The sequence below is a fragment of the Phascolarctos cinereus genome, unplaced genomic scaffold, assembly GCF_003287225.1.
Source record: "Phascolarctos cinereus isolate Bilbo 61053 unplaced genomic scaffold, phaCin_HiC Scaffold_2;HRSCAF=192, whole genome shotgun sequence".
Lineage (NCBI taxonomy): Eukaryota > Metazoa > Chordata > Mammalia > Diprotodontia > Phascolarctidae > Phascolarctos > Phascolarctos cinereus.
The window spans coordinates 372,734,325-372,760,021 of NW_027555625.1; the positions used below are offsets into that span (position 1 = coordinate 372,734,325).

The following is a 25,697-nucleotide window of genomic DNA, read 5'->3' on the forward strand; positions in this document are numbered from 1 at the left end:
CCACTTCCATAATTCTTTCTTTGGATGTGGACAGCATTTTCCATCACGAGGCCCCTGGAGATGTCTTAGATCCTTGTAATGCTGAGAAGGGTTAAGTTTAACAATATTAGTCATCGCATAACGTGGCTGCTATTGTGTACAAAGTCCTCTTGGTTCTGCTCACTTCACTCAGCATCAGACCATATAAATCTTTCCAGGTTTTTCTCAAGTCAGCTTGTTCATTTCTTAAAGCACAATAGTATTCCATTACATTCATATACCACAACTTGCTCAGCCATTCCCCAATGGATGGGCATGCTCTCAGTTTCCAATTCTTTGCCACCACAAAAAGAGCTGCTATGTATATTTTTGTACATGTGGGTCCTTTTCCCATTTGTTTGATCTCTTTGGGATATAGCCCGCGAAGTGCTATTGCTGGATCAAAGGGTATGCACATTTTTGTAGCCCTTTGGGCATAGTTCCAAATTGTTCTCCAAAATGGTTGGATCATTTCACAGTTCCACCAACAGTGTATTAGTGTTCCAATTTTCCCACATCTTCTCCAACATTTATCATTAAGAATATGAAAGAACTCTTTTTTTTTAAAGGCAATTGGGGTTAAGTGACTTGCCCAGGGTCACACAGCTAGTAAGTGTGTCAAGTGTTTGGTCTGAGGCCACAATCGAACTCAGGTCCTCCTGACTTCAGGGCCGGTGCTCTATCCACTGCGCCACCTAGCTGCCCCTAGGAAAGAACTCTTAACCTGCCTCATCCTTCTGTGTTCTGTCTTAATGCAGCTTGGGATATCGTTTGCTGTGATCCAACATGTTAGCTCATTCCAAGTTAAGCTTTGTGACATCTGCAGATTTTACCTGCATAATGCCTTGATTCATTCAAGTTGTTAATACAGATGCTGACCAGCACAAAAACAGGGGGCACTCCACTTTTGTTACTCAGTCATGTCCCACTCTTTGTGACCCCACTTGGGGTTTACTTGGCAGAGATAATGGAGTGGTTTGCCATTTCCTTCTCCAGCCCATTTTTACAGATGAGGAGACTGAGGCAAAAGGGTTAAGTGACTTGCCCAGGTCACAACAGCTTTATCTTATAAGTATCTGAGGTCACATTTGAACTCAGGTCTTCCTGGTTCCAGGCCTGGTGTTCTATTTTCTGTGCCACCTAGCTGCTTGGCCCTCCACTAGAGAGACCTTTTGTTTGGGTTTAGTCAGTTCAACCAGTTCTGAGTTTACCTAATTATATGATCCTCAAACTCACAAGCCCCATCATATTCACAAGGATGTCAAGACTTTGGCATATCCTTTGCTGAAATCTAGGCATTATATGCCTTCTGCTTTCCTCTGATCTATCAGTCTAGTAGCCCTTTAAAAAAATGAAGTCGAATTAGTATGGTGTGGTCTTATGTGGACCTGTTTTTGGCAAAGCCATGCTGGTTCTTCTTGTTCATTTCTTCGCTTTTCTAAATACTCACGAACCATTCCTTTAATAATAAGTTTCACATATTTGCCAGGAAGTCCAGCTTCCTGGCCTTTCAGATGATGGAAGAAACTACTCAACTTCTGTTTTGCTTTTTTCTTGGTCAAAGAGACAGATTTTCAACCAGGAGCTATATCAGTTCCAGGTTTGCAGTTTGTTTCCTGAAATGCTTGTCTCTTCTTCTGTCCAAGTTTTCTGGAGGAGACAGCGTTGCTTTTGTTTCTCCTTCCGCTGGTCCTTACCACATGTGCCTTTTCTGTCTTATAATCACTTTTTCACATACAGTGCTCCTCACCTTCGTTACTCCTTTTTATCTGTTGTCTTCCTTTTGAATACTCTTCCATACTCATATTCCAGCCTGAGCATCGTCCGTATTTGATACATGTCAATGAGATGTAGACATCCGAGGCCATCGATTTTATTATTGGATAGTATCTCCTGATCCCTTTGTTCCCCTGCTGTTCCTTTTCATGTGTCTTACTGCTTTCTCTCATACATGGCTCGACAGATATTTGTGGACAATTTTCACTTTCCTTTTCAGTTTTAATATCTTCTGGGTCACATTCACAAGATTGCAGGCTGTACTTTTAATCTGTATCTGTACTTTTAATCATCCTTTGTTAAGTGTACTGCATCACTGCAAGAGTTTATTACAGTTCTGTTTAAGGTCATGGTCCAGAAAACAAAACTCCAGTTTTCCCAATTTCCTAGCCTTCTCTTTACACCTCAATCCTCTCTCTTCTGGAGCTGGTGCCTTTCATCAGCATTAGTGATCCGTACCCTACCATTCTAAAGTTGTCAGTTTGTTGCCCAGAACTTCACAGTCTCTAAGAATACTTCCTAGGTCACTGCTGATGGCATCATTTATTGCCATATCAATCATCAGGCTGACAAGTTTTTGGAGGTGTTCCTCATATCTTAGATACAAATTCAAGGCAAGCAAACAGGCCCTCTCTTTGTTCTGTGTCCTTGACAGAGAGCTGCTTCTGTAGCTCTCGGCGGAAGTCACCAGCTCTCATCATTCATTCCTCTCTCCTTACACTAGATGTTACCAGACAGCTTCTCTTCTGGTGGCACCTCTAGGGCTACATAGTCATTCCTAGGAGACCAGGAAATTGCTTCCTTCTCAAGCTGTCCAACATCCCCCTCTGCACTAAAAGCCTTCTGCAAATGGTTACCCAGCCCTGTGTGCTCAGAGGTCCTTCTCTTCCTTCTCCCTCACGTGTTTCCACCCCAAATTTCCTGATCCAGGGAAAGATTCCTCTCTGCTTCAGAATCTTTTCTTGAGATTCCTTTTCCATTCTAACAAGGAGCTTCACTCTCCTTTGTGATGGGGGGAGTAGAAAGGTGCTTCTCCAACCATTTGCCTTTCTGTTTTAGGAAGGCCAAACTGGACTTTGGGTACGCACATCTATTACTTGGCAATAGAAGAAACATTTGTACCTTCTCTACAGGTCTCTGCAGCACTTCCTTTGCCCTCTGTCTTTGACAGCAACAAGATTCTGTCTTCCTCTTTTCAGTAGCTTTCCTGGCAAACAGCCAAGATCGAGTGAGAAAAATAGGTGACTCTCTGACACTCTGCAGACTGCTAAGCGGTGGATCAGTGTTACTTCTGAGTGTTGTGCTGTGCCTGTTCGTGGGCCAGCCGGACACATATAAGTATACAAAGAATAAATGCAAAGAAATGAAGTTGTCTAACATGCCAAAAGAGGAAAGTGAACAGGTGTACTATTGCACTGTTGGTGAAGCTATGAATTGGTCCATTCTGGAAGGCAGAGAGTTGCCCAACTTCACATACCCTTTGACCTAGTTATACTGCAACTAGGCTTATACCCTAAAGAAAGAAGAAAAGAATGAATGTGTGGGTAGAAAAATATTTATAGTAACTCTTTTAGAAAAATATTTATAACAACTCTTTTTTTTGTGGGAGCCAAAATGAGGAACTAAGAGATTATCCTGTTAAGAGAAGGCTAAACAAATTGTGATATATGACTACAATGGAATGTTGTTGGCCATTAAAAATGATGAAATGGATAGTGAAGGTAGTCAGTGAATATCTGAATTGATACAGAATGATGCATATTCATCTTTTTTTTTTGCAGTTGGGGTTAAGTGACTTGCCCAGGGTCACACAGCTAGTAAGTGTCAAGTGTTTAGTCTGAGGCCGGATTTGAACTCAGGTCCTCCTGACTTCAGGGCCAGTGCTCTATCCGCTGCACCACCTAGCTGCCCTCATCTTCATCTCTTGACAGAGAGATGTACACTGTGCCCATGATTCCTGATACTGATTATCAATTTTAGACTTAACTTCCTTTTGGAACATTGACCAACCAAGAGAATGATCTACCAGAAAGTGTGTTCATTTCTTGCTTTGTTTTCCTGGGATTTCTAAAGTTTTTATTTATTTATTTTTTAAAAATAACTTTTGTTGATCTTTTTTTGTTTTTATATCTCAGTCATTTCTAGATATTCCCCTTGTGAGAAATTAATATTTCTCTCTTTTATGAATAACTAATAATTGTATTAGGACCAAGGTTTTTCCCCTTTTCTGCTTCCTTATCCAGAAACCAACTGGTATGGGAAAGGCCAAAATCTAATCAGACAGTAAAAGAAATTCTAAGTTTAGGCTAATGGGTGTATTCCTGCCCTTTGTATTTGCTCAGACCGGTCTGGGGAAGTTTTGATTCTCCCTATTACATACAGGTGATATGGAAATTGATGTCTCTTTGACCAAGATTTGAGTGACCTAAGCCACAGACCCCAAGGGTAGCCCACCTCCCATCAGTCAGAGGTGATTAAGCATCCCTCAGGAATGCCTTGTCTTTGACGGGCATATAAACTGTGACGCCACTGCCAGGGTTCTTTGGTCTAAGAGAGATGGCTAAATGACCGTCCCTTTATTAATAACTGGTTGGCCTTATTAATAACATGATTAAATTACCCAGAAACTGTCCCTCAGATTTCTTTTTAAATGTCATACCCAGGGCTCCCTCTAAAAAAGTTGAGCAAACTAACTATGCATTAACCTTATCTGACAGTGTATTGCAGCCTTCCTAAAAATGTCTTTTATTGGGTTACTTAGCATATTTCTGACAAATATCCCATCCTTTGCTTGGTCAGACTCTCTTTTGTTTTTTTGCGAGGCAGTTGGGGTTAAGTGACTTGCCCAGGGTCACACAGCTAGTGTCAAGTGTCTGGTTGAGACTGAATTTGAACTCAAGTCCTCCTGAATCCAGGGCTGGTGCTCTCTCCACCGCACCACCTAGCTGACCCTGGTCAGACTATCTCTTAAGAAAGTCTCCTAAGGTCCTCTGTTCTGTGGTGATGTTTAAAAAGAGGAGTTCGTCCATTTTGATATAATGTACCAGTAGATACTGCAAGGAGTTGTCAGATTTTGCCCAAAGTAGAAAACTGAGGCCTAGACAGTGTCATGTGATCATCGAAGTTGCACATTTCCGTATGACATGGTTGATTCTGTCTTGGCAAGGCTGGAGAATTACATCTAGTTTTCCTGACTCTTTTGACAGTTCCAGTTGAATTCAGAAATATTTTTTACCTTTGTTCCTAAGTTTCAGAGAAAAGCCGACTGCCCTTTTGGACTGTTGTATGTAGCATTGTGATCTTTATCTTGCCTGCATCACTTTATGAGACCGCTCTCTAGGGTGATAGAAGGCTTATTGCCCTTCTCCATTTTAATTGATTGGTGTTTTTACTGGTCAGCTTTGGATACTGATCTCTTACCTAATAAACGAGCCATTTCAGCAGCTCAGTCCTTTCTCATTTTCCTGTGCTGCTTGTTTGATACCTTAATGAACAATTCAGAGTTCAAAGATTTTTTAAGTCTTAGCTAATTTAATTCCATAGTACCATATTAGTTACGTGAGTTAGCATTAATCCTTATTTTAAATGTGCTGCTTTTTGTATATTAAGATTATTAGGTAGACAAGAGGAAATTACTCACTTTGAAGAGTTGAGAATTCACTTATAATATCATGTACTGGAAGTGTAATCGCAAAATGTGCTACAGGCTGATGAAGGAATTATTGCATTTCTAGCAAGTGCTTGGTAGGCGAGGTAAGCATAACACCATCCTTGATATATTTTATGATTAGAGGGCCCTAGTCCTAAATTTTTAACACTTTCAGAACACACCCCACAATGTATGTGTGTGTCTTTATACAGAGAGAAAGAGAGAATGAATGAGAATGAATTCCTTTAGGCCTAGTAAGCACCTAGTGAATTTATCTGGTGTTTGTAAAACTGCTAATGTTGTCTAAGGTGTGGATTTCATGTATCATCCTTTCACTAGAGTTCTTGAATTTTAAAAGAATCCTTCCAGAGAGCAATATTGAGCAGGAAATAAATCACTGCTGTGACGGAATTTGAGGCCTAATCTGCACTATAGGAAATGGGGAGTTCTGAGTGATAAGAAGAAACTTCACAAAAGGCCTCAATTACTGCCTAGGATAAGATCAACCCTATTGTGGCCCTGTGAACTTGTTGCTATTATATATCAGGAGGGGGGTAAAAGTTTTCTTTTCTTCCTTTTATTGAATTAATTTGATAACCAGGTGCTGTGTTTTCAGTAATTTGCTTGTAGCGATGGCCTCACCCCCCTGTCTCTAGATGTGTATAAGACAAAGATTGATACTTCAGGGCTCCACAGGTGCCCAGTGGTGATTGATTAGTGCTAAAGTGCTGAATATCATAAATGAAGATTGTGCTACTGACTTATTAATAACTGTATAAGAATACACTTAGGATTGGTTTTCTAGGAACTGGGGGACCACAAATCATGATCCCATCTGCCCCCCAGGCAAGGCAGTTTGTCAGTGGGAGGATTGAGGGAAAGATGATGAAGCCTCCCTCAATACAAAGTCATCCCCTATGACTACAAAAATAACTCAGAAAAAATCTCTGTTATACAAGTGTAGCACATTTAAAACGAAATTTGATGCTACCTTGATCAATAACCTTAGCAGAGCATTAGGAGAATAAATGAGGTAGTACTTAACCTGTGTAATTTTTGAGCTATGTACAATATTAAAATATTCTCACTTTTTAATAATGAAATTTAGTGAAATTGAAATTTTTCATTTTGAATACTGTTTTGACATTGAAAAAGTATCTCTTGAACGTGAAAGGAAAGTCCTTAGGGCTTCACAGAATGTGCCTTTGATATCGGTGTGGGTTTCGTTGATCAGTGACATCATTCTTATTGTTGTGTATTTTCTCCTGTGTCTTTTTGTGTTCTTGGATGCTTGTCATTATCCTGTCATTCTCTTTACTGAATTCCTTAAAGTGTTCAGCAGTCTTGGACACTCATCAGGGACTTGACGAAGTGAGTTCTGACTTCTCTTGCTGCACCAGTGTAACTTACGTTAGTTCTAAGGTGCAGACAAAGATGGTTTTGTTTATGAGAATGAATACACTAAAAAACAGATTCGAGATGCCATGGTACTATAAATCTAAACGTAGAATTGTGATTTTGAGCCCTCATGCAGTATGAATACGCGCGCGCGCACACACACACACACACACACACACACACTTGGAGTGGTGGCTGCTTTTTAAAACTTGAGCCCTATGAGTAGGCACTATCCACTTACCTAGTATTTCTTGAGTGCCTGTTATATGCTAGCACTGTGGGCCCCACATAACTTTATTTTAATTTTTTTTTTTAATTTTTAGGCAATTGGGGTTAAGTGACTTGTCCAGGGTCACACAACTAATAAATGTCAAGTGTTTGGTCTGAGGCTGGCTTTGAACTCAGGTCCTCTTGACTTCAAGGCCGGTGCTCTATCCACTACGCCACCTAGGTGCCCCTTTTGTTTTCATTTATTTATTTTATTGCCCACATAACTTTAGGAAGACATGGTTTCATCCTTGCTAATTAACTCTTGAAGTAAGAAAAACGAAGACAAGAATCATCAGCCTCTGTGACTGTGGTGCCTGTAAGGCACTGGTTAGGGAGCCTTTCCTCTTCCGTACTGTCTAAAGTGCTTCTCTTTATGTACCTGTGTAAGGCATCCCAGGGGCCTCAGAAGTTACTGTCACAGAGCAGAGGAGTAATGTGTAAAGGGGAAAAAGGCGAGAGGACCATGTTGGCATGTTGTTTCTATAATTCCCAGTGACACTCAAGACAGAGTCATGTATTCTAGGTTACTGCAAGAGAAGGCTGGCAGCTAGGGGATGAATCTCTTGGGCCAAGGGGACCCATGATTTAGGAAATTTTGGTGGGTGTTTTTTCTTAATTGTGACTGACTTCATTTCCAGAAGAACCATTGAATGTTTATTTGTGTAAGTAAGAGAGCAGTACTCCACTGGTTTTTTAATACTTTTTTTTTGGGGGGGGAGGTGCTGAGACAGTCAAGGTTAAGTGACTTATCCAGGGTCACACAGCTAGTAAGTGTCAAATGGCTGAGGTTGGATTTGAATTCAGGTCCTCCTGACTCTAGGGCCAGTGCTCTATCCATGGTACCATCTAGCTGCCCCTTTGAATACTTTTTAATAGATACTGTCACAGAATTGATATTCTTTCTGAAGTCTGAGCAGCCCAATTGTGAGGTCACCAGTAGTAATCATAATTGGCTGTCCAAGCAGAGATGGTTTCTGCTGTTCTCATTGCCACAACTTAATGAAGTTAACCCATGACTTCATGTGTGTCAGAACAGTACCAAATAGTAGAGATATTCATGTCACAATTACATTGACTTGCTGCTTAACAATCTGACCCCAATTTCCACTTATTTATTCTGTAAAAAGGTATAAATTTAACTGAACCCAAATTTAGTAACAAGGAATGGAAGTATCCATGCAGTATAAATTTAAAATTTGAAGTCCATTATTATTAGTTATTATGTAATTTAGAGTAAGAGTTTGCTTATGACATTCCCCAAATTGTGCTTCCTGTGGTAATGTGACTTGTTCCTTATAAGTTATTTTTATTGGAGGTAGAGTGGAGACAATACTGGGTTTAGAAGCAGAAGGACTTGGGTTCAAATCCTGCCTCTGCTACTTAATACTACCTCTGTGACCCTGCATGAGTCACTCACCATTTCATGGGCCTTGGTTATTCATCAGTAAAATGAGATGATGACCTGACATCTTTTCCAGTTCTAAATCTGTGTTTCTTTGGGCTATGATCCTATTACTATCTTACCCTGTTGTCATCTATAGCTTATTAGGTTCCATGGAAAGGCTCTTGTTTCATTTTGGTTCCTACCCTCTTATTCAAATTATCCTAGCTTAGTGAAACTGCTTGTTTTTTCTTTATTTTTACCCGTTAGTAACACAGGGCAGATCCTAAATGTATTTGAATAGGTAGGCAATGTGGTACAACAGGAAGAGCATCAGCTCGGAAGTCAAAGGACCTGGGTTCAAATCCTGTTTTTGACACTATCCCTGTGAATATGGGCAAGTGACTTAATTTCCTTGGCCCTCTGTTCCTCATCTGTAAATCAAGAGGATTGGATCTGAAAGAATAGAGGTTCTCTTCAGATTGAGGTCTTTGATTCTGTAAACTTTGGTGGAATTCTTTTACCTGGTATAGGCAGTATGGTATAGTGGATTGACTAATTAAGTTGGAATCCAAAGAACTTGGATTTAGATCCCGGTCTACCATGTGGTGGTTTCAGATGAATCATTTAATTTTTTTCAGTCAGCAAACATTTATTAAACATCTGCTTTGTGCCCAGTACCATGTCAGATGCTACGAAGAGAAAAACAAAACGGTCCTTGCCATCAGGGAGTTTACGTTCTGTTGGGGAAAACGCAATTACACATACAAGTAAATAGAAAAAACATACAAAGTTACTGGGGGTGGGGAGAAACTAGCATCTTTGGGAGCTCAAGAAAGGCCTCTTGTACCTTGAAAGAAGCCAAGTGTTACAAAAGTCAGAGATGTGGAGGGAGGGCATTCCAGGCATGGAGGATAGCCATCGTAAGGCAGAGGTAGATGTGTCATACATGAGAAGGAGCAGAGTGGGCTAGTTTGGCTCAGCTCAAGAGGGGTGTGAAGGGGAATCATGGGTAAGAACCCACAAATGTGGCTGTAGCCAAATTGTCCAGGGCTAGCATTTCATCCTTGAATGGATATGGCCACTGAAGCTTCTTGAGCAGGGGAATGACGTGATCAGACCTGTATTTGGGAAATATCACTTTGGCAGCTATGTAGAGAATGTACTGGAAAAGGGAGAGGCCAGAGCCTGGGAGGCTCAGGAGAAGGCTATTTCGATATTGCATATGAGCAATGATGAGGTCTTAAGCTAGGGCTGTGATCCTGTGAGTAGAGTGAAAGAAATGAATTCATGAGATATTGTGGAGGCAGACTTGATAACCCTTTAGACTTGGGAGCTAAGGGCACATGAAGGATGGCGGTGCTTTCTATAAAATTTCAATGACGAGGAAGGGTAATGGTGCCCTCTGAAAAAACAGCTGGAAACGTTGAGAAGAGGGATAGGAGTTTTGTTTGGACATGTTGAGTTTGAGACTCCTATAGGACATCCAGAGGAAAATATCCAGTAGTCAGTTAGGAAACATTTATTAATCACTAATTGTGGTAAGTGAGGGAGATACAAAGAGAAAAGAAAAAAATCTGTGCCTGCTCTCAAGGAGAAGACAGTGTATAAATAACTCTACATACAAGATATGTACAGTATAAATAGAAGGTAATCTCAAAGGGAAACCACAGGCGGGGTGAGAAGAGAGGAGGAGAGACCTTCTGCAGAAGGCGGGATTTTAGCTGAGTCTTGAAGGAATACAGGGAAACCAGGAGGCAGAGGTGAGAAAGGAGAACATTACAAGCATGAAGTACAGCCAGAGAAAAGCCAGGAAAGGGATAGGAGGTATGGAGTGTCGTGTCTGAGGAACAATGGATAAACCAGTATAGCTGGATTATGGCATATATGAAGGGGGTAATGTAGTATAAGGAGACTGGAAAGGTAGAAGAGGCTAGGTTGTGACGGACTTTAAGTACTAAATAGAGCAATTTCTATTTGATCCTGAAAGTAATAGGAAATTACTGGAATTTGTTGAGTCAGGGAGGCCACGTGGTCAAACTTAGACTTCAGGAACATCACTGCAGCAGCTTAGTGAATGACGGCTTGGAGTGGGGGGACATGGAGACCAATCTTAGAAGGCAGTTGCAGTGTATCAGGCATGAGGTTATAAGGGACTGTTTTGGGGAAGGGAGTCACTGGAGATAATGTGATGTATACCAGAGATGTCATGGAGATAGGAACAAGACTTGATAACAGACTGACTACATAGAATTAGAACAAGGAGTAAAAGATTACACTAGGGTGGTGAGCCTTGGTGATTGAGAAGATGGTGGCACTCTCAACAATAAATGGGATGTTTCAAAAGGAGAGGTCAAGGGAAAAGAGAATGAATTCAGTTTTAGTCATGATGTATTTGAAACGCCTTTGGGATATCCAATTCTAGATGTTCAAAAGGCAGTTGGTTATTCCAAGCCAGAGCTCAGGAGAGAGGTTAGTATTGGAGAAATAGATTTGAGAGTAATCTGCATATGTATTATAATTGAATCCATGGACTTATGAGTTCTGAGATAAAATAGAGGGAGAAGAGAAGAGGGTCCAGTACAGAGCTTTAGAGGACTTCCACAGGAAGTAGGTGTGACCTGAACAAAGAGCTAGCAAAAGAAACTGAGGAGTGGTTAGATAGAAACAGGAAAGAGAAGTGTCACAAAAGTTTAGGTGAGTATCCAGGAGAAGAGGTGATCAGCAGTGTCAAATGTAGCCAAGAGGTCAGAAAGGATGAAGAGTGAAGAGAGGTCATTTAGAGAGTGGTTTTGGTTGATTGAGGTCAGAAACCAGATCAGAGTGTGGAAGCATGTGAAGAAAGGGAACAGAAACAGCTAGTATAGAAGGAATAACATACACAATCAATTGGGTAAAGAAATCTATTTTACCCTATAAGGAAGTTGGAGGGGAAGGGGAAAAGAAAGGAGCGGGGCCTGATAGAAGGGAGGGCAGAGTGAGGGAGGTGGTGGTCAGAAGCAAAACACTGGGAGGAGGGACAGGGTGAAAAGAGAGAGAAAAAAGTATAAATAGAGGAAAAATAATAAGATGGAGGGAAATACACAGGAATCATGACTGTGAATGTGAATGGGATACACTCTCCCATAAAACGGAAGTGGATAGCTGAGTGGATTAAAAACCATAATCCTACAATATGTTGTTTGCACAAAACACATTTGAAGCAGAGACACACAGAGTAAAGATAAAAGAGTGGAGCAGAATATATTATGCTTCAGCTGAAGTAAAAAAAGCAGAGGTAGCAATTCTCCTCTCAGACAAAGCAAAAGCAAAAATAGATCTAATTAAAAGAGACAAGGAAGGAAACTACATCTTGCTAAAAAGTACCATAGACGATGAAATAATAACAATACTAAATATATATGCACCAAGTGGTGTAGCATCCACGTTCTTAGAGAAGTTAAGTGAGTTACAGGAGAAGTAGATAGCAAAAACATACTAGTGGGGGACCTCAACCTCCCCCCTTTCAGAACTAGATAATTGTAACTACAAAATAAATGAGAAAGAATTTTACGAGGTGAATAGAATTTTAGAAAAGTTAGATATGGTAGATGTCTGGAGAAAATTGAATGGGGATAGAAAGGAATATACCTTTTCCTCAGTGGTACATGTCACCTACACAAAAATTGACCACATGTTAGGGCATAAAAAACTCACAATCAAATGCAGAAAGGCAGAAATATTAAATGCATCCTTTTCAGATCATGATGCAATAAAAATTACATGTAATAAAGGGCCATGGAAAGATGAATTAAAAATTAATTGGAAACTAAATAATCCTAAAGAATGAGTGGGTCAAACAACAAATTATAGATAATCAAATTATCAGTATCAAAAATGAACAAGATGAATTCACCACCCAATGAAGAGGAAATTAAAGCAATAATTAGGAGCTGTTTTGCCCCACTGTATGCTAATCTGACAATCTAAGTGTAATAGGTGAATATTTATGGAAATATACATAAATTTCCCAGATTAAAAAGAAGAGGAAATAAAATATTTAACACCATTTTAGAAAAAGAAAATGAACAAGCCATCAACGAACTCCCTAAGAAAAAATCTCCAGGGCCAGATGGATTTACAAGTGAATTCTACCAAACATTTAAAGGACAATTAATTGCAATACTATGTAAACCATTTGGAAAAATAGGCAAAGAAGGAGTCCTACCAAATTTTTTTTATGGTACAGATATGGTGCTGATAACCTAAATTGGGAAGAGCCAAAACAGAGAAAGAAAATTATAGACCAATTTCTGTAATGAATATTGATGTACAAATTTTAAATAAAATATTAGCAAAGAGATTACAGCAGTTTATTACCAAGGCAATACACTGTGATGAGGTGGGATTTATACCAGGGATGCAGGGCTGGTTCAATATTAGAAAAACTATAAGCCTAATTGACCATATCGATAACAAAACCAACAGAAATCCTATGATTATTTCAATAGATGCAGAAAGAAACTTTTGACAAAATACAGAACTCATTCCTATTTAAAAAGAGCATAGGAATAAGTGGAGCTTTTCTTTTCTTTTTTTTCTTTCTTTCTTTTTTTTTTTTTGTGAGGCAATTGGGAGTTAAGTGACTTGCCCAGAGTCACACAGCTATTAAGTGTTATGTGTCTGAGGCTAGATTTGAATTCAGGGGCTCCACACTAGCAGGGTCTATCCACTGCGCCATCTAGCTGCCCCCTAAACGGAGCTTTTCTTGAATGAGTAGTGTCTGTCTAAAACCATCAGCAAGCATTATCTGTAATGAGGACAAGCTAGAAACCTTTCCAATAAGATCAGGGTGAAACAAGGGTGCCTATCATCACCACTATTATTCAACATTGTACTAGAAATGCTAGCTTTAGCAATAGGAGAAAAAAAAGAAATTGAAAGAATTAGAATAGGCAGTGAGGAAACAAAATTATCAACTGTTTGCTGATGATATAATGGTATACTTAGAGAATCCTAGAAAATCAACTAAAAAACGACTCAGAATAATTAACATTTGCAAAGTCACAGGATATAAAATCAACCCATATAAGTCATCAGCATTTTTATATATTACCAACAAAGCTCAGCAGCAAGAGATAGAGAAATTTCATTTAAAATAATTGTAGACAGTATAAAATAATTTGGGAGTTTGCTTGCCAAGACAAACCTGGGAACTATATGAACATAATTACAAATCAGTTTTTGCACAAATAAAGTCAGAGCTAAACAATTGTTTACTCATGGATAGGCTAAGTTGATATAATAAAAATGACAATTCTACCCAAATTAATTTACTTATTCAGTGCCATACCAAACTACCAAAAAATTATTTCATAGAGCTAGAAAAAATAATAATAAAATTCATGTGGAAGAACAAAAGGTCAAGAGTATCAAGGGAATTAATGGAAAAGAAATTCAAAGTAAGGTGGCCTGGCCATACCAGATTTAAAACTGTATTATAAAGCATCAATCATCTAAACTGTTTGGTACTGGCTAAGAAATAGAGTGGTGGATCAGATTAGGCATACAAGACACAGTAGTCAATGACTATAGTAATCTACTATTTGATAAACTGGGGTAAAAACTCACTGTTTGATAATAACTGCTGGGAAAATGGAAAATAGTTTGGCAGAAACTAGGCATAGACCAACATCTCACACCATATACCAAAATAAAGGTAAAATGGGCACATGTTTTAGACATAAAAGGTGCTACCATAAGCAGATTAGGAAACCAAGGAGTAGTTCATCTGTCAGATCTATGGAGAAGGGAAGAATTTATAACCAAAGAAGAGACAGAGAACATTATGAAATGCAAAATGGATGATTTTGATTACATTAAATTAAAAAGAGTTTGCACAAACAAAACCAATGCAACCAAGATTAAAAGGAAAGCAGAAAGCTGGGGAAACAATTTTTACTGCAAGTGTTTTTCTGATAAAGGCCTCATCTCACAAATATATAGAGAACTGAGACAAGTTTATAAGAGTACAGGTCATTCCCCAAATGAGAAATGGTCGAAGGATATGAGTTTTCAGATGAAGAAATTAAAGCTATCTATAATCATATGGAAAAAAATGCTCTAAATCACTATTAATTAGAGAATGCAAATTAAAACAAATCTGAGGTACCATCTCACACCTATCAGATTGGCTAATATGATAGAAAAGGAAAATGATAAATGTTGGAGAAGATGTGGGAAACTTGGGACACTAATGCATTGTTGGTGGGGTTGTGAACTGATCCAGCCATTCTGCAGGGGAGTTTGGAATTATGCCCAAAGGGCAATCAAACTGTACGTACTCTTTGATCCAGCAATACCACTACTAGATCTGCATCCCAAAGAGGTCATTGAAAAGGGGAAAAAGACCCACAAGTACGAGAATATTTATAGCACTTCTTTCTGTGGTGGCAAAGAATTGGAAATTGAAGGGATACCCATCAATTGAGGAATGGCTAAATAAGCTGTGGCATAAGAATGTAATGGAATACTATTGTGCTATAAGAAATGATGAGCAGATGGAATTCAGAAAAACTTGCAAAGATTTACATAAACTTATTCTGAGTAAAGTGAGCAAAACCAGGGGAACATTGTACACAGTAACATTGTGCAGTGATCAGCTATGATTCACTTAGCTCTTCTGAGCAATACAGTGATCCAAGACAATTCCAAAAGACTCATTATGGAAAATGCCATCCACATCCAGAGAGAGAACTGTGGAGTCTGAATGGTGACTGAAGTATATTATTTTCACCTTTTTTTTTTATGGCTTTTCTCTTTTGTTCTGCTTCTTTCACAACATGACTAATGTGGGAATTATGTTTCCATGATTGCACATGTATAACATATAGCTGATTGTTTGCCATCTTGGGGAAGGGGCATGGGAAGGAGGGAGAAAAAATTTGGAACTCAAAATCTTATAAAAAAATGAGTGTTGAAAACTATCTTTACATGTAATTGGAAAAAATAAAATACTGTTACAAGAAAAGAAAAAGAGAAAAAAAAAAAGAAAAGAACCCTTGATTTGGAGAGAGAAGAGATTACCTAGAACAAGGCCTTGGTGCACATCAACATAGGGGGCAGGACATAGATGGTTTTCCAGCAAAGGAGACTGAGAAGGAATTAGCTGGCCAGACAGGTAGAAGGAGAACTAAGAGAGAGCGGTGTCACAAAAACCTAGAGAGGAGGCAAGACAACAAGTGTTTATCCCATGCTTTATCCTATGCCACATAGTGTACTCAGCACTGGGAATACCAATACAAGCAGAAAGAAAGCCAGTCCTTGCCCCAAGGAGTTGACTTTTTTTTTGGGGGGAGGGGGTGAGGCAGCTAGGGTTAAGTGACTTGCCCAGAGTCATACAGCTAGAAAGTGTTATGTTTCTGAGGCTGGATTTGAACTTGGGTCCTCCTGACTCCAGGGCCAGTGCTCTATCCACTGCACCACCTAGCTGCCCCAGGAGCTGACTTCTGATGGGAGAAGACAACATATAATAAGAAGCTGATGAGGGAGGTGGGGTAGATAGGATCCTTCATGGAGGCATGGCTGAAAAAGTCTGGAGAGTTAGGTATAGAACCCAGAGAAGAAAAAAGCCATTGCTGGCCTGAGTGTTCTCCTTAAAATGGAGCTTCTGGGAAGAACCAACCAATTAGAGGAAGAGGCCACAGGGTCAGTGTGTACTTTCCGAGTGAGAATGCTGCTACGGGCAGAGTGAACTTCCAGAGTGAAGAGGTGCGGTGGAGAAAATGTGCCCAGTCAGAAGTGGAACCTGGAGAGGAGAGAGTATCTGGGAACAGGGATGATCAGCAGTCTCAAATACAGGCAAGAGGTTAAGTAGGATGAGTAGCTTTGTTTAGTGATGAAGTTGAGAGTCAGATGCTGTAGGTTGAGGAGTAAAGAGGAGAGGAAATGGAGGCAGTGGCTGTAGACAGCTTTTTCTAAGAGTTTGGCTAAGAAAAGAGAGGGATAAATTGATGGTTTAAAGATATTGTAAGGTAAAGTTGAAGGTGTTGTAAGGATCGAGGAGACCTGGGTCTGTAGGCAATAAGGGCCAATAAATACAGAGAGATTGAAGGGGAAGGGGAAGGGCATTGGTTGTGGGGGTTATCTGCTACAGAAAGTGAGAGGAAGTGGGATCAGGGGTGCAAATAAAGGCTTTGGTTAAAAAAAAAAAGGTCTCATCAGAGACAGGGTTTTTATAAAGAAAGTATGCTTTTCATGTTGTTTGCTATTTTTTTTCCTCTTCTGTTGAGTTTTGTTTCTTCTTTCTGGTGGTTTCTCCTATTGGTTCTAATTTTTACTTACATCACTAATCTGAAAATATGTTTAATAAGGATGTATATGTGTAGCCTATATCAGATTGTGTGCCATCTTGGAGAGGGTGGTGGGGAAGTAGGGGGAGAAAAATTTTAAACTCAAAAGCATATGGAAGTGATTGTTGATAAATCGAAATAAATTAATTTTTTTTAAAAAGTATGCTTTTTAAACCTTATTACGTATATATACACATATGTGTATATTATATATATGAATTATTATTGTATCTATCCAGATTGCTAGTCTGACCTACAAATTTAGAGGGGAACACAGAGTTTGCTTGGCATGTATATTTGTACCATTTCTTGAATTATCCTTTAAACTCATGCTTCAGTTTGCCAGTTAAATGTTGCCCCGAGCAAAAAGAGTGTGGAGAGAGACTGGAACCTAACCAAAAATAGGGAAGAGTCCAGTAATTAGGGGAAAAAGAAAATAGAGGTGGAGAGGATATGGGAAAATTGGAACACTAATGCATTGTTGGTGGAGTTGTGAACTGATCCAACCATTTTGGAGAGCAATTTGGAACTATGCCCAAAGGGCTATAAAATTGTGCATACCCTTTAAACTGAGAAATACCACTTCTGGGTCTGTATCCCAAAGAGGTCATAAAAATGGGAAAAGTACCAACATGTACAAACATATTTATAGCAGCTCTTTTTGTGGTGGCAAAGAATTGTAAATTGAGGGGATGCCCATGAATTGGGGAATGGCTGAACAAGTTGTGGTATATGAATGTAATGGAATACTATTATGCTATAAGAAATGATGAGCAGGCAGATTTCAGAAAAACCTGGAAGCATTTATAGGGACTGTTGCTGAGTGAAGTAAACAGAACCAGGAGAACATTGTACACAGTAACAGCCATACTGTGCGATGACTGACTTTGGTAGACTTGGCTCTTCTCAGCAATGCAAGCATCTAAGACAACTCCAAAAGACTCATGATTGAAAATGCTATCCACACCCAGAGAAAGAAGCATGGAGTCTGGAAGCAGGTGGAGTCGCACTATGTGCCCTCCTTTTCCTTTGTTGTTTTATTACTTCATTCTCATGGTTCTTCCCATTTGTTCTAATTGTTCTTTACATCATGACTAATGGGAAAATGTGCTGTGAATGTATAAGTAGAGCCTGTATCACAATGCATGTCATCTTGGGGGTGGGGGAGGAAATTGAAAACTGAAAATCTTATGGAAGTGAATGTTGCAAACTAAAAATGAATAAATAATTTTTAAAAAAACAACAATACTAGTAGACATGAGGGTAAAAATAAAAATGTCTTTATATATGTTCACATGAAAAAAAGAGATATATCTCAAAAGAAGAGATATGAGAAGACACTCCCACCCTACCATTTTGTAGAGGTAGGCAGAACAAAAGTTTTGTACATTGCATACATGATTCAATACATTGACCAGTTTTGCTGAAGAAAAAAAAAAGGAAAATAGAGGCACAGAAACTTGGGGGGGGGATTTGGTGTGGTGTCTCAGTAAAAGAGGAAATCTATAGGGGATGGTCTCTTAAAATTGCCAAATTGGAGAAAGAAGAAAATGGAATAAGTCATGATACTGAGGTTTAGAGGATGATAAATTCTCTTCATTCTATTCTTTTTCGTTGTTGAAAAATTTCATCAGAATAATGTGGGTCTGGCCTTTGCTGGAATGAGGACTATGGTTATTACAGGATGTTATTGATTTTATTAGAGTCAGATTGGGGCTTTCTATAGGGCTTTTTTTGTTTGTTTTTTGGTTTTATGCACAGAACACAATGAGTACAGTGTTTTAATTTTTTTATTTGAAATAATAGTATGGCCAGTCTATAAGCACTGTTATGCCAGGCACTGTGCTAGGTACTGGGGCTATAAAGATGATGATAATGATGATGATAATAACAATATAACAACAACAATAACAGCTATTTCCGTAGTACTTTGATGTTCACAAAGTGCTTTAGAAATATCATCTCATTTATGCCTCACAACAACCCAGAGAGAGAGAGAGAGAGAGAACTATGCTATTTTTATTCCCATTTTACAGATTGGAGAACTGAGGCAGGAGTTAAGTGGACTTGTCCAGGGTCACAGCTAGTAAGTGTCCGAGGTCAGATTCAAACTCAGGTCTTCTAGCCTCCAGTTCAGTGCTATCTATCCACTGCACAAATATAGCACAATTCCTTTGTTCAAGTAGGTTACATTTTATCTTGAGAAACTATATGTACATGTATAAGTATATGCAGAATATAAATATATATATATGAAAATACAAATTAAAGGTAATTTTGGGAGGGGATGGCACTAATGGCTGGGGGATATTGGAACAGGCTTCACATCAGTGGTGGTGCTCATGTTGAGTCTTGAAGGAAACAAGGACATTGAAGAGGTGCAGTGCATTTTGGGCACGGGAGACCAGGCTAAGCAAGCACAGAGACAGAGGATGGCGTGTCACATGTGAGCAAAGCAAGACCGCTTTGGCTGCATTGTAGAGTGTAGAAGGGGAGCAATGTACAATGAGGCTGCAGAAGTAAGTTGGCACTCTAAATACCAAAGAGATGATCCTAGTGACAGTGAGGAGTCGCTGAAGTTTTTTGTGTAGGAGAGTGACGTGGTTAGAATTGTGCTTAAGGAAAATTAGTGTGACAGCTGAGAAGAGGTTGCATTGGAGCAGGGAGACCAATTAGCAGGCTATTATAGTCAAGGCTGGAAGGTTTTTTTTGAGGGTCTAAACTAAAGTGATAACTATATGAGTGTGGTGAGAAGAGATCAGAAGCAAAAAAAATGTGGTGGAGATGGAAATAATGAGATTTGGTCAGAACATAATCTATCTGACCTTGCTTGAGTAATAACTTAGCTTTGAGGGCATGTGCATAGCCTTTTGAATGAAAGAGAGGATGCTTGAAAGTGAGCAACATTCTCTTTCTTGGTGGTGAAAATTTGGTTCTCTTAGAGTCATAGCATGAGTCTGAGTCAGGGAAGGGAAGGGAAAGGAGATTAGGATTTAGAGGCCTTAGAGGTTCAAAAGCCCTCATTTTACAAATGAAGAAACTGAGATCTGGAGAGGTAAATAATTTACCCAAGATCATAGGTAATAAATAAGTGGCAGAGAACAGATTGGAAATCAGATCCTCAAGCTAAATCTGGCATTATTTCAACTGCATCAAAGTATCTACCATCTTAAACTATCTAAAAATGAGAATGTTCTGTCTCCCATCTAAATGCCTCTGTACCTGCCAATCTTAATTCCTGTAATTTACTCCCTTCTCACTTTACCTTTTGGAATCCCTGGTTTCTATTAAGACACAGTTCAAGTACTTTCTGCCTTTTACTTGAACTGCCTTGAATTCATTTTGTATTTATTTTTATATGTTTCCCTCATTAGAATATAAGTTCCAGAGAGCTGGACATATAAATAGGTTGGTGTAGAAATACATGAAATTCCACAGAGAAACAGGCCAGGGACAGGGGGATTAAGAGAGGGTAAATTTGGAGAGAGAATAGTAATAATCAAAATGGACTTAATTTCAGAGATTGGATCTTAAAGGATGATCAAGGAGGGGAGTGGAAGAACCAGTGTCTGGATCTGAAGAGAGGAGGGCAGAGGAGTTGGGTCAAACCACATCAGTTATGGATGACGAGTATTAATCCTATCCTTTGTCCTTCACTACCACCTTCTGGTTAAAGAAAGGGTTGGGGACAAGGAGGGGGAAACATATAAAAGGATATGATAGAGGATATGACAACAGTCATAACAGTGAATACAAATAGAATGAACTCAAACATAAAGCAGAAGAGAGTAGCAGATTTCAACAATATGTTGTTTATAAGAAACACTCTTGAAATAAGGAGATTCCCACAGATTTAAAATGGGGAATTGGAGCAGAATTTATTATGCTTTCAGGTGAATTCAAAAAAGGAGAGGTGGCAATCCATCTTAGACAAGGCAACAGTAAAAATACATGTGATCAAGAGAGATAAATAAGGAAACTACATTATGCTTAAAGGCACCATAGACAATGAATTAATATCAATAATTTGTGCACCTAACAGTAGGGAGAAATAGAAAAACTAATAATTGGGAGCTTTAATGTGCCCTTCTCAGATATAGAGAAATTTAAGACAAAGATACAAGACAAGAAAGAAGTCTAAGTTACTGGATAGAATTTTAGAACAATTAGATTATTATAGATCTGTGTCAAATAGTGAATAGGAACTTAAATATACATATTTCTATATATACATTAACTGTGCATGACACCATTAGAAAAATTACCGGGACACAAAAACCTCATAAACAAATGCAGAAAAACAAGACATCCTTTATGCCATACCACAGTAAAAATTATAATAAATAAAGGGCATGTAAAGAAAGAACTCAAAATGGAGACTAATATCATCTTAATAAATAGGTGAAAATAAATTCTAGAAGCAACATACAATTTCATTAAAGAAAATGAAGAGAACACATGAAAATTTTTGGGATGTAGCCAAAGTATCCTTAAGGGAAAATTTATACCTCCAAAAGCATTCATCAATAAAAGAGAGAGAACAGATCAATAAGTTTGGCATGATTTTTAAAACCTGGAAAAGGAGCAAAATTTTAAACACCAGGCTCTGTACTCCCCCCCACTCAGGAAAACACAAAATTAGACATTCTGGAAATAAAGGAAAAGAGAAAATTGAAAACAGAAATTGAATTGAGAAATAAAATTAAGATCACATCACATTAACAAAAACAAAATAGACTTAACTAATTTGACCAGAAAAAGAGGAAAATCAAATTGTCAGAATGAAAAAGGAGAATTCACAACAGACAAAGAAGAAATAAAATAAATTATTATAAACTATTTTGCCCAAATATATGCCAAATAAAACATAATTTAAATGACATGGATGAGTATTTATAAATATATAAAACATCCAGATTAACAGAAAAAGAAATAGAGAACTTAGCTCATGCACTCTCAGAAAAAGAAATTGAACAAGTTATGTGAACTCCCAGAGGAAAACACCTTAGAATGTAAGTTCCTTGAGGGCAGGCGTTGTTTCACTTTTGTCTATGTGTCCCCAGCACTTAGCCGAGTAGTGGGAGATGGTTAGTGACAGTTTGATTGCAGTGGTAATGAGTGTCTGTCTCCTCACTGAAGAGACCCGAGTTATCACTTCTTGGGTATTTTATGAGGGAAATCTTCAGTGATAGGTCCCTTCCATCCCTTGAGATGCAGCAAGAGGCAGAGCTAGAATTCAGACTCCAGGCCATTGACTATCAGATCACAGAAAATCAGAGGCCTACATTCTAGAATCTAGACCTTGCCTAGTTCCACTTACTAGCCATGTGGTTTTGTGTAGGTCCTCAGTTACTTAACTTCCCTGAACATCAGTGGAGAGAAAGAAGTTTAGCTAGATCTTTAAGATCTAACCTCTGATGCATTCCTGCAATCTTCTGAAGGTTTTAGTTATCATGAGAGTTCTCTCCTTACCCTGCTTCTCCCCAGCACACAGAATAGAAAGGGAAAATATCTTTCCCATTGTTTGGTGATAGAAACCGCAGAAGAGCTTGGACTCTCAGACTTGTTTCCAAAGTAGGCCAATCAGTCCCTTTGGCACTTATGTCCCTGGTAAAAGCACAAAGAATTCTGAAATGAAAGAACAGCTCCCTCAGAAGAGAAAGGCTGGAAACATTTTAATCCCACCCTTAAGAAATGTCTAAGTCTAGAGGAATATTCATTAGTTTGAGCTTTATTTTCATTTAGGTATGAAAATTACCCTGATTTTCTTGGCTAATCAAGGCATTTTCTGGTTATTCTTGTGTTCCCTGCCTCGCTCGCAGCATATGTGAGTGCATGATGTGTCTGTCCTTGGTACTGTGCTAGGTACTTGGGGAATAAGTGGTAAGAAGAGTCTACAAAGAACAGCATACAACCTTGTACATTTACATAGAAATACAAAAAGTGAATTACAATAAAGACAGCAATAGGGAATTTGACAAAATACATGAGTTAAGTGCCAAATGAGCTGTCCACACAGTAAGTGGCATGGGTTCAGAAAATGAGAAAGATCACTGGGGGTTAGAGTGGATGGGGAAATAAGGTCTGTGCTAATGAAATCTAAAAACAAAGAGCAAGCTGTAGATACGATAAGAACCCTAGAATCATCCCCAGAGAATCCTTGCAGAGAGCTTTTCCCAAGGAGAGGCTTAGCAGCAAAAAAACCAGTTCATTGGGACAAGAGGTGGTTAAAACTAGTGCAGTGACCATGGGCCTACAGAATATAGCAGAACCACCAAAGTGGAGATGAGTCTTTCAGCTTTCTTGGTCCTTCAGCCCTGTGGCTGAGATTAGCTGGCTTTGCCCAATTCCTCATCAAACCTGGTTGACTCAGAAAATTTCAGAATTGTGTTAACAAAGTTTAGTTTCTAGAGACCTGCTTGTAATTTGAACTGGTTAGATACAAATTAGACATTCTTACCTTGTGATTAATTCTGTTTAGTCATGCTATTTATGTTGTTTAGGTTGTCTCATCATAAACATAGAATTTTCAGAGGATTTCTTTTTAAACAAGGTAACTTCATATGATGCATTCTGCTTAACATAGTGCCTGGCATATGGTAGGCACTTAATGTTTATTGATTATTAATGATCACATAATTTGTTTGGAGGTTTTTTGAATGATTTGAATAGAAGTGAAATTAATTATTTTTTGTTTGTCTTTTAGGAAAGGTTTTCATTCCCACATGAATTACGGAAATCCTCCACCCTACTCGGACCCAGCCCCAACTGCCCCATATCCACCATATGTACAGCAACCTGCTGGGCCTCCAGGGCCGCATCCACCCCCTAATGCAGGGTATCCGTATCAAGGCTATCCACAATATGGCTGGCAGGGCGGACCCCCTCCAGAACCTCCCAAAACCACAGGTACTGTAAACATTACATACAGCCCTTTGTCATAGTGGGAAATATTTGCATATTTTTCTTGGCAAAAAAAGGCAGTCCATCTGGCCTTTGTAATAGGGTTCATTCTTAAGCTTTAGTGATTGTTTTTCCTAATTTCTGGGGGATTTTTCATCCCTGGCAAGTGGGTAGGTATCTTCTTGATATTCTGAGCCTCTGTCCTTTGTAGTGTTCTCCTTTGGGATAGAACTCTTGTTTGGCATATTTTCTAAGAGTCACTTGTGGGGGAAGAAATTTGAAGGTTTGAGACTGCTGGTATTTATTCTTGCAATAGAAGAAAGTCTTGTTTTTCAGGATCAGATTGTTGGAGCCAATTCATCTTTAAATTCCAACTCATCCTCATTTTAGCCTTTTCTTTTCAGATATTTTAAACTAGGTTTAAACTAGTTTTCTAAGCTATACTTAGATTTTTACCTACATTTTCAATAGGCCAATCAGAGTTGAAGCCCCCACATTCTAGGCCCTTAATTTTCTGTGCATTTGTTGCTGTGTGGTTCAACTGACCTTAAAAAAAATGACTGTAATAAAGAATCCGATTCTTTATTAAACACTTGTCTTTTCTTTGTGCCAAGTACATGGTAGAATCATAGCCTCTGAGCTGGGAAGCATCTTTGTCTTATCTGTCTCAGACTCTCAGTAAGAATTTGCTGCTTTTATATATCTTCTGGTGTCCAGTTCCCTTTGCAGACCCCCAGTTTGGTTTCTCATAATGACTAGATTCATATTGATTTAGAAACACAGGCTGTCTCTGACAAAAGTCAAGTCAATAAACATTTTTAAAGTGTCGATGTGCCAGCCACTTTGTCCATAGCTTAACTCTTTGGTGGCCTTAGTAACGGAACTGAAGGTTTATTTCTATTCTGGAAGTTATTTTAAACCCTGACATTCCAAGATTTAGGGATTCATCCAAGGTGGGCGTCTCATACTGAAACTCCAGGTCCATAATCATAGAAAAATACTACAAATGGGAAAGATAATAACTTTTAAATCTTATAAATCAGGAACTCCCTAGATAAAATACAACCATTAAATATATTTTGAAGAAAAATCTTGACAAGTACTAAGTTCTGTTTTCTTGGCTTTCTCTTGTAACAGTTTATATTACGAGTACACAGAATAGTGCAGGAAATGTGTCACCAAGTGCTGTCTGAGGAGTAACAAACACAGAATTCAGGTCTTTGGCACTGAAGGGAGAATTTCTAAAATAAGTTTCATAAGCTGACAAGTCTTCTGTTTAACACAAGGCTATCCTAGCATTTGGGGCACTCATCTAGACAAACTCACTCCAGCAGCACGTGGCGCCTTCTCAACGTGACTGCTTATCCGTTCATCAGATCCTTTGTTCCTGAGGCTCATGATGGTTATGTTAATTTCCAATCTAGTAATGCTTTAATTTTATATGCAAGATTGGCTGAGTTCTTTTGCTGATGCTTTGCAGATTTGTAGGTATTCTGTTTTCAAGACATCTAGCATTTTTCTTAGCCGTTAATTTTGAAGTTTAGTGATTTTGTAGTTGAGTGCAGCTTGCTTCGGTTTTTGAAATTATTTTATTTATACCTTTTGTTTTTATATTGGTCATTTGGCACACCCACCCCCAACCCCCAAATTGAACACAATTGACAAAGAAAAAATTAAGCAGTAGAAAAACCTTGCTGGACAAAGTTGCACAATCCACTGTTCTAGTGGTCTCCTGCCTCTCTGCCGTAAAAAAAAAAATGGTATGTTCTGTCATCATTTCAGCCTGTTTTTAGAAGATGCATATAGATTTGGCTCTCCTGTTATTGGCCACATTATTTGTATTTTGGGGAAAAACTTCTGTGCTCCTCAGGTTTATTTGATAAAAGTTTTATGGATACCTTTTGTTTTTATGTCAGTCTTTTCTAGATATGCCCTTCCTACCTACCCTAGTATTAAGCCCTTTTCTGGTGAC

The 25,697-nt window shown here is 38.7% G+C and overlaps 1 protein-coding gene across 5 annotated transcripts in view; it reads left to right on the forward strand.

Annotated features, from left to right (window-relative positions):
• CYSTM1 (cysteine rich transmembrane module containing 1) overlaps window positions 1-25,697 on the forward strand; it is a 169,996-nt gene that overhangs the window by 98,365 nt on the left and 45,934 nt on the right. For all 5 annotated transcript variants that reach the window (XM_078150475.1, XM_078150474.1, XM_078150472.1 and 2 more), the window contains exon 2: window positions 23,529-23,731. In XM_078150475.1, coding sequence (XP_078006601.1) covers window positions 23,548-23,731 — 184 coding nt within the window. In that variant the 5' untranslated portion in view covers window positions 23,529-23,547. The remainder of the gene's footprint in view (window positions 1-23,528; window positions 23,732-25,697) is intronic.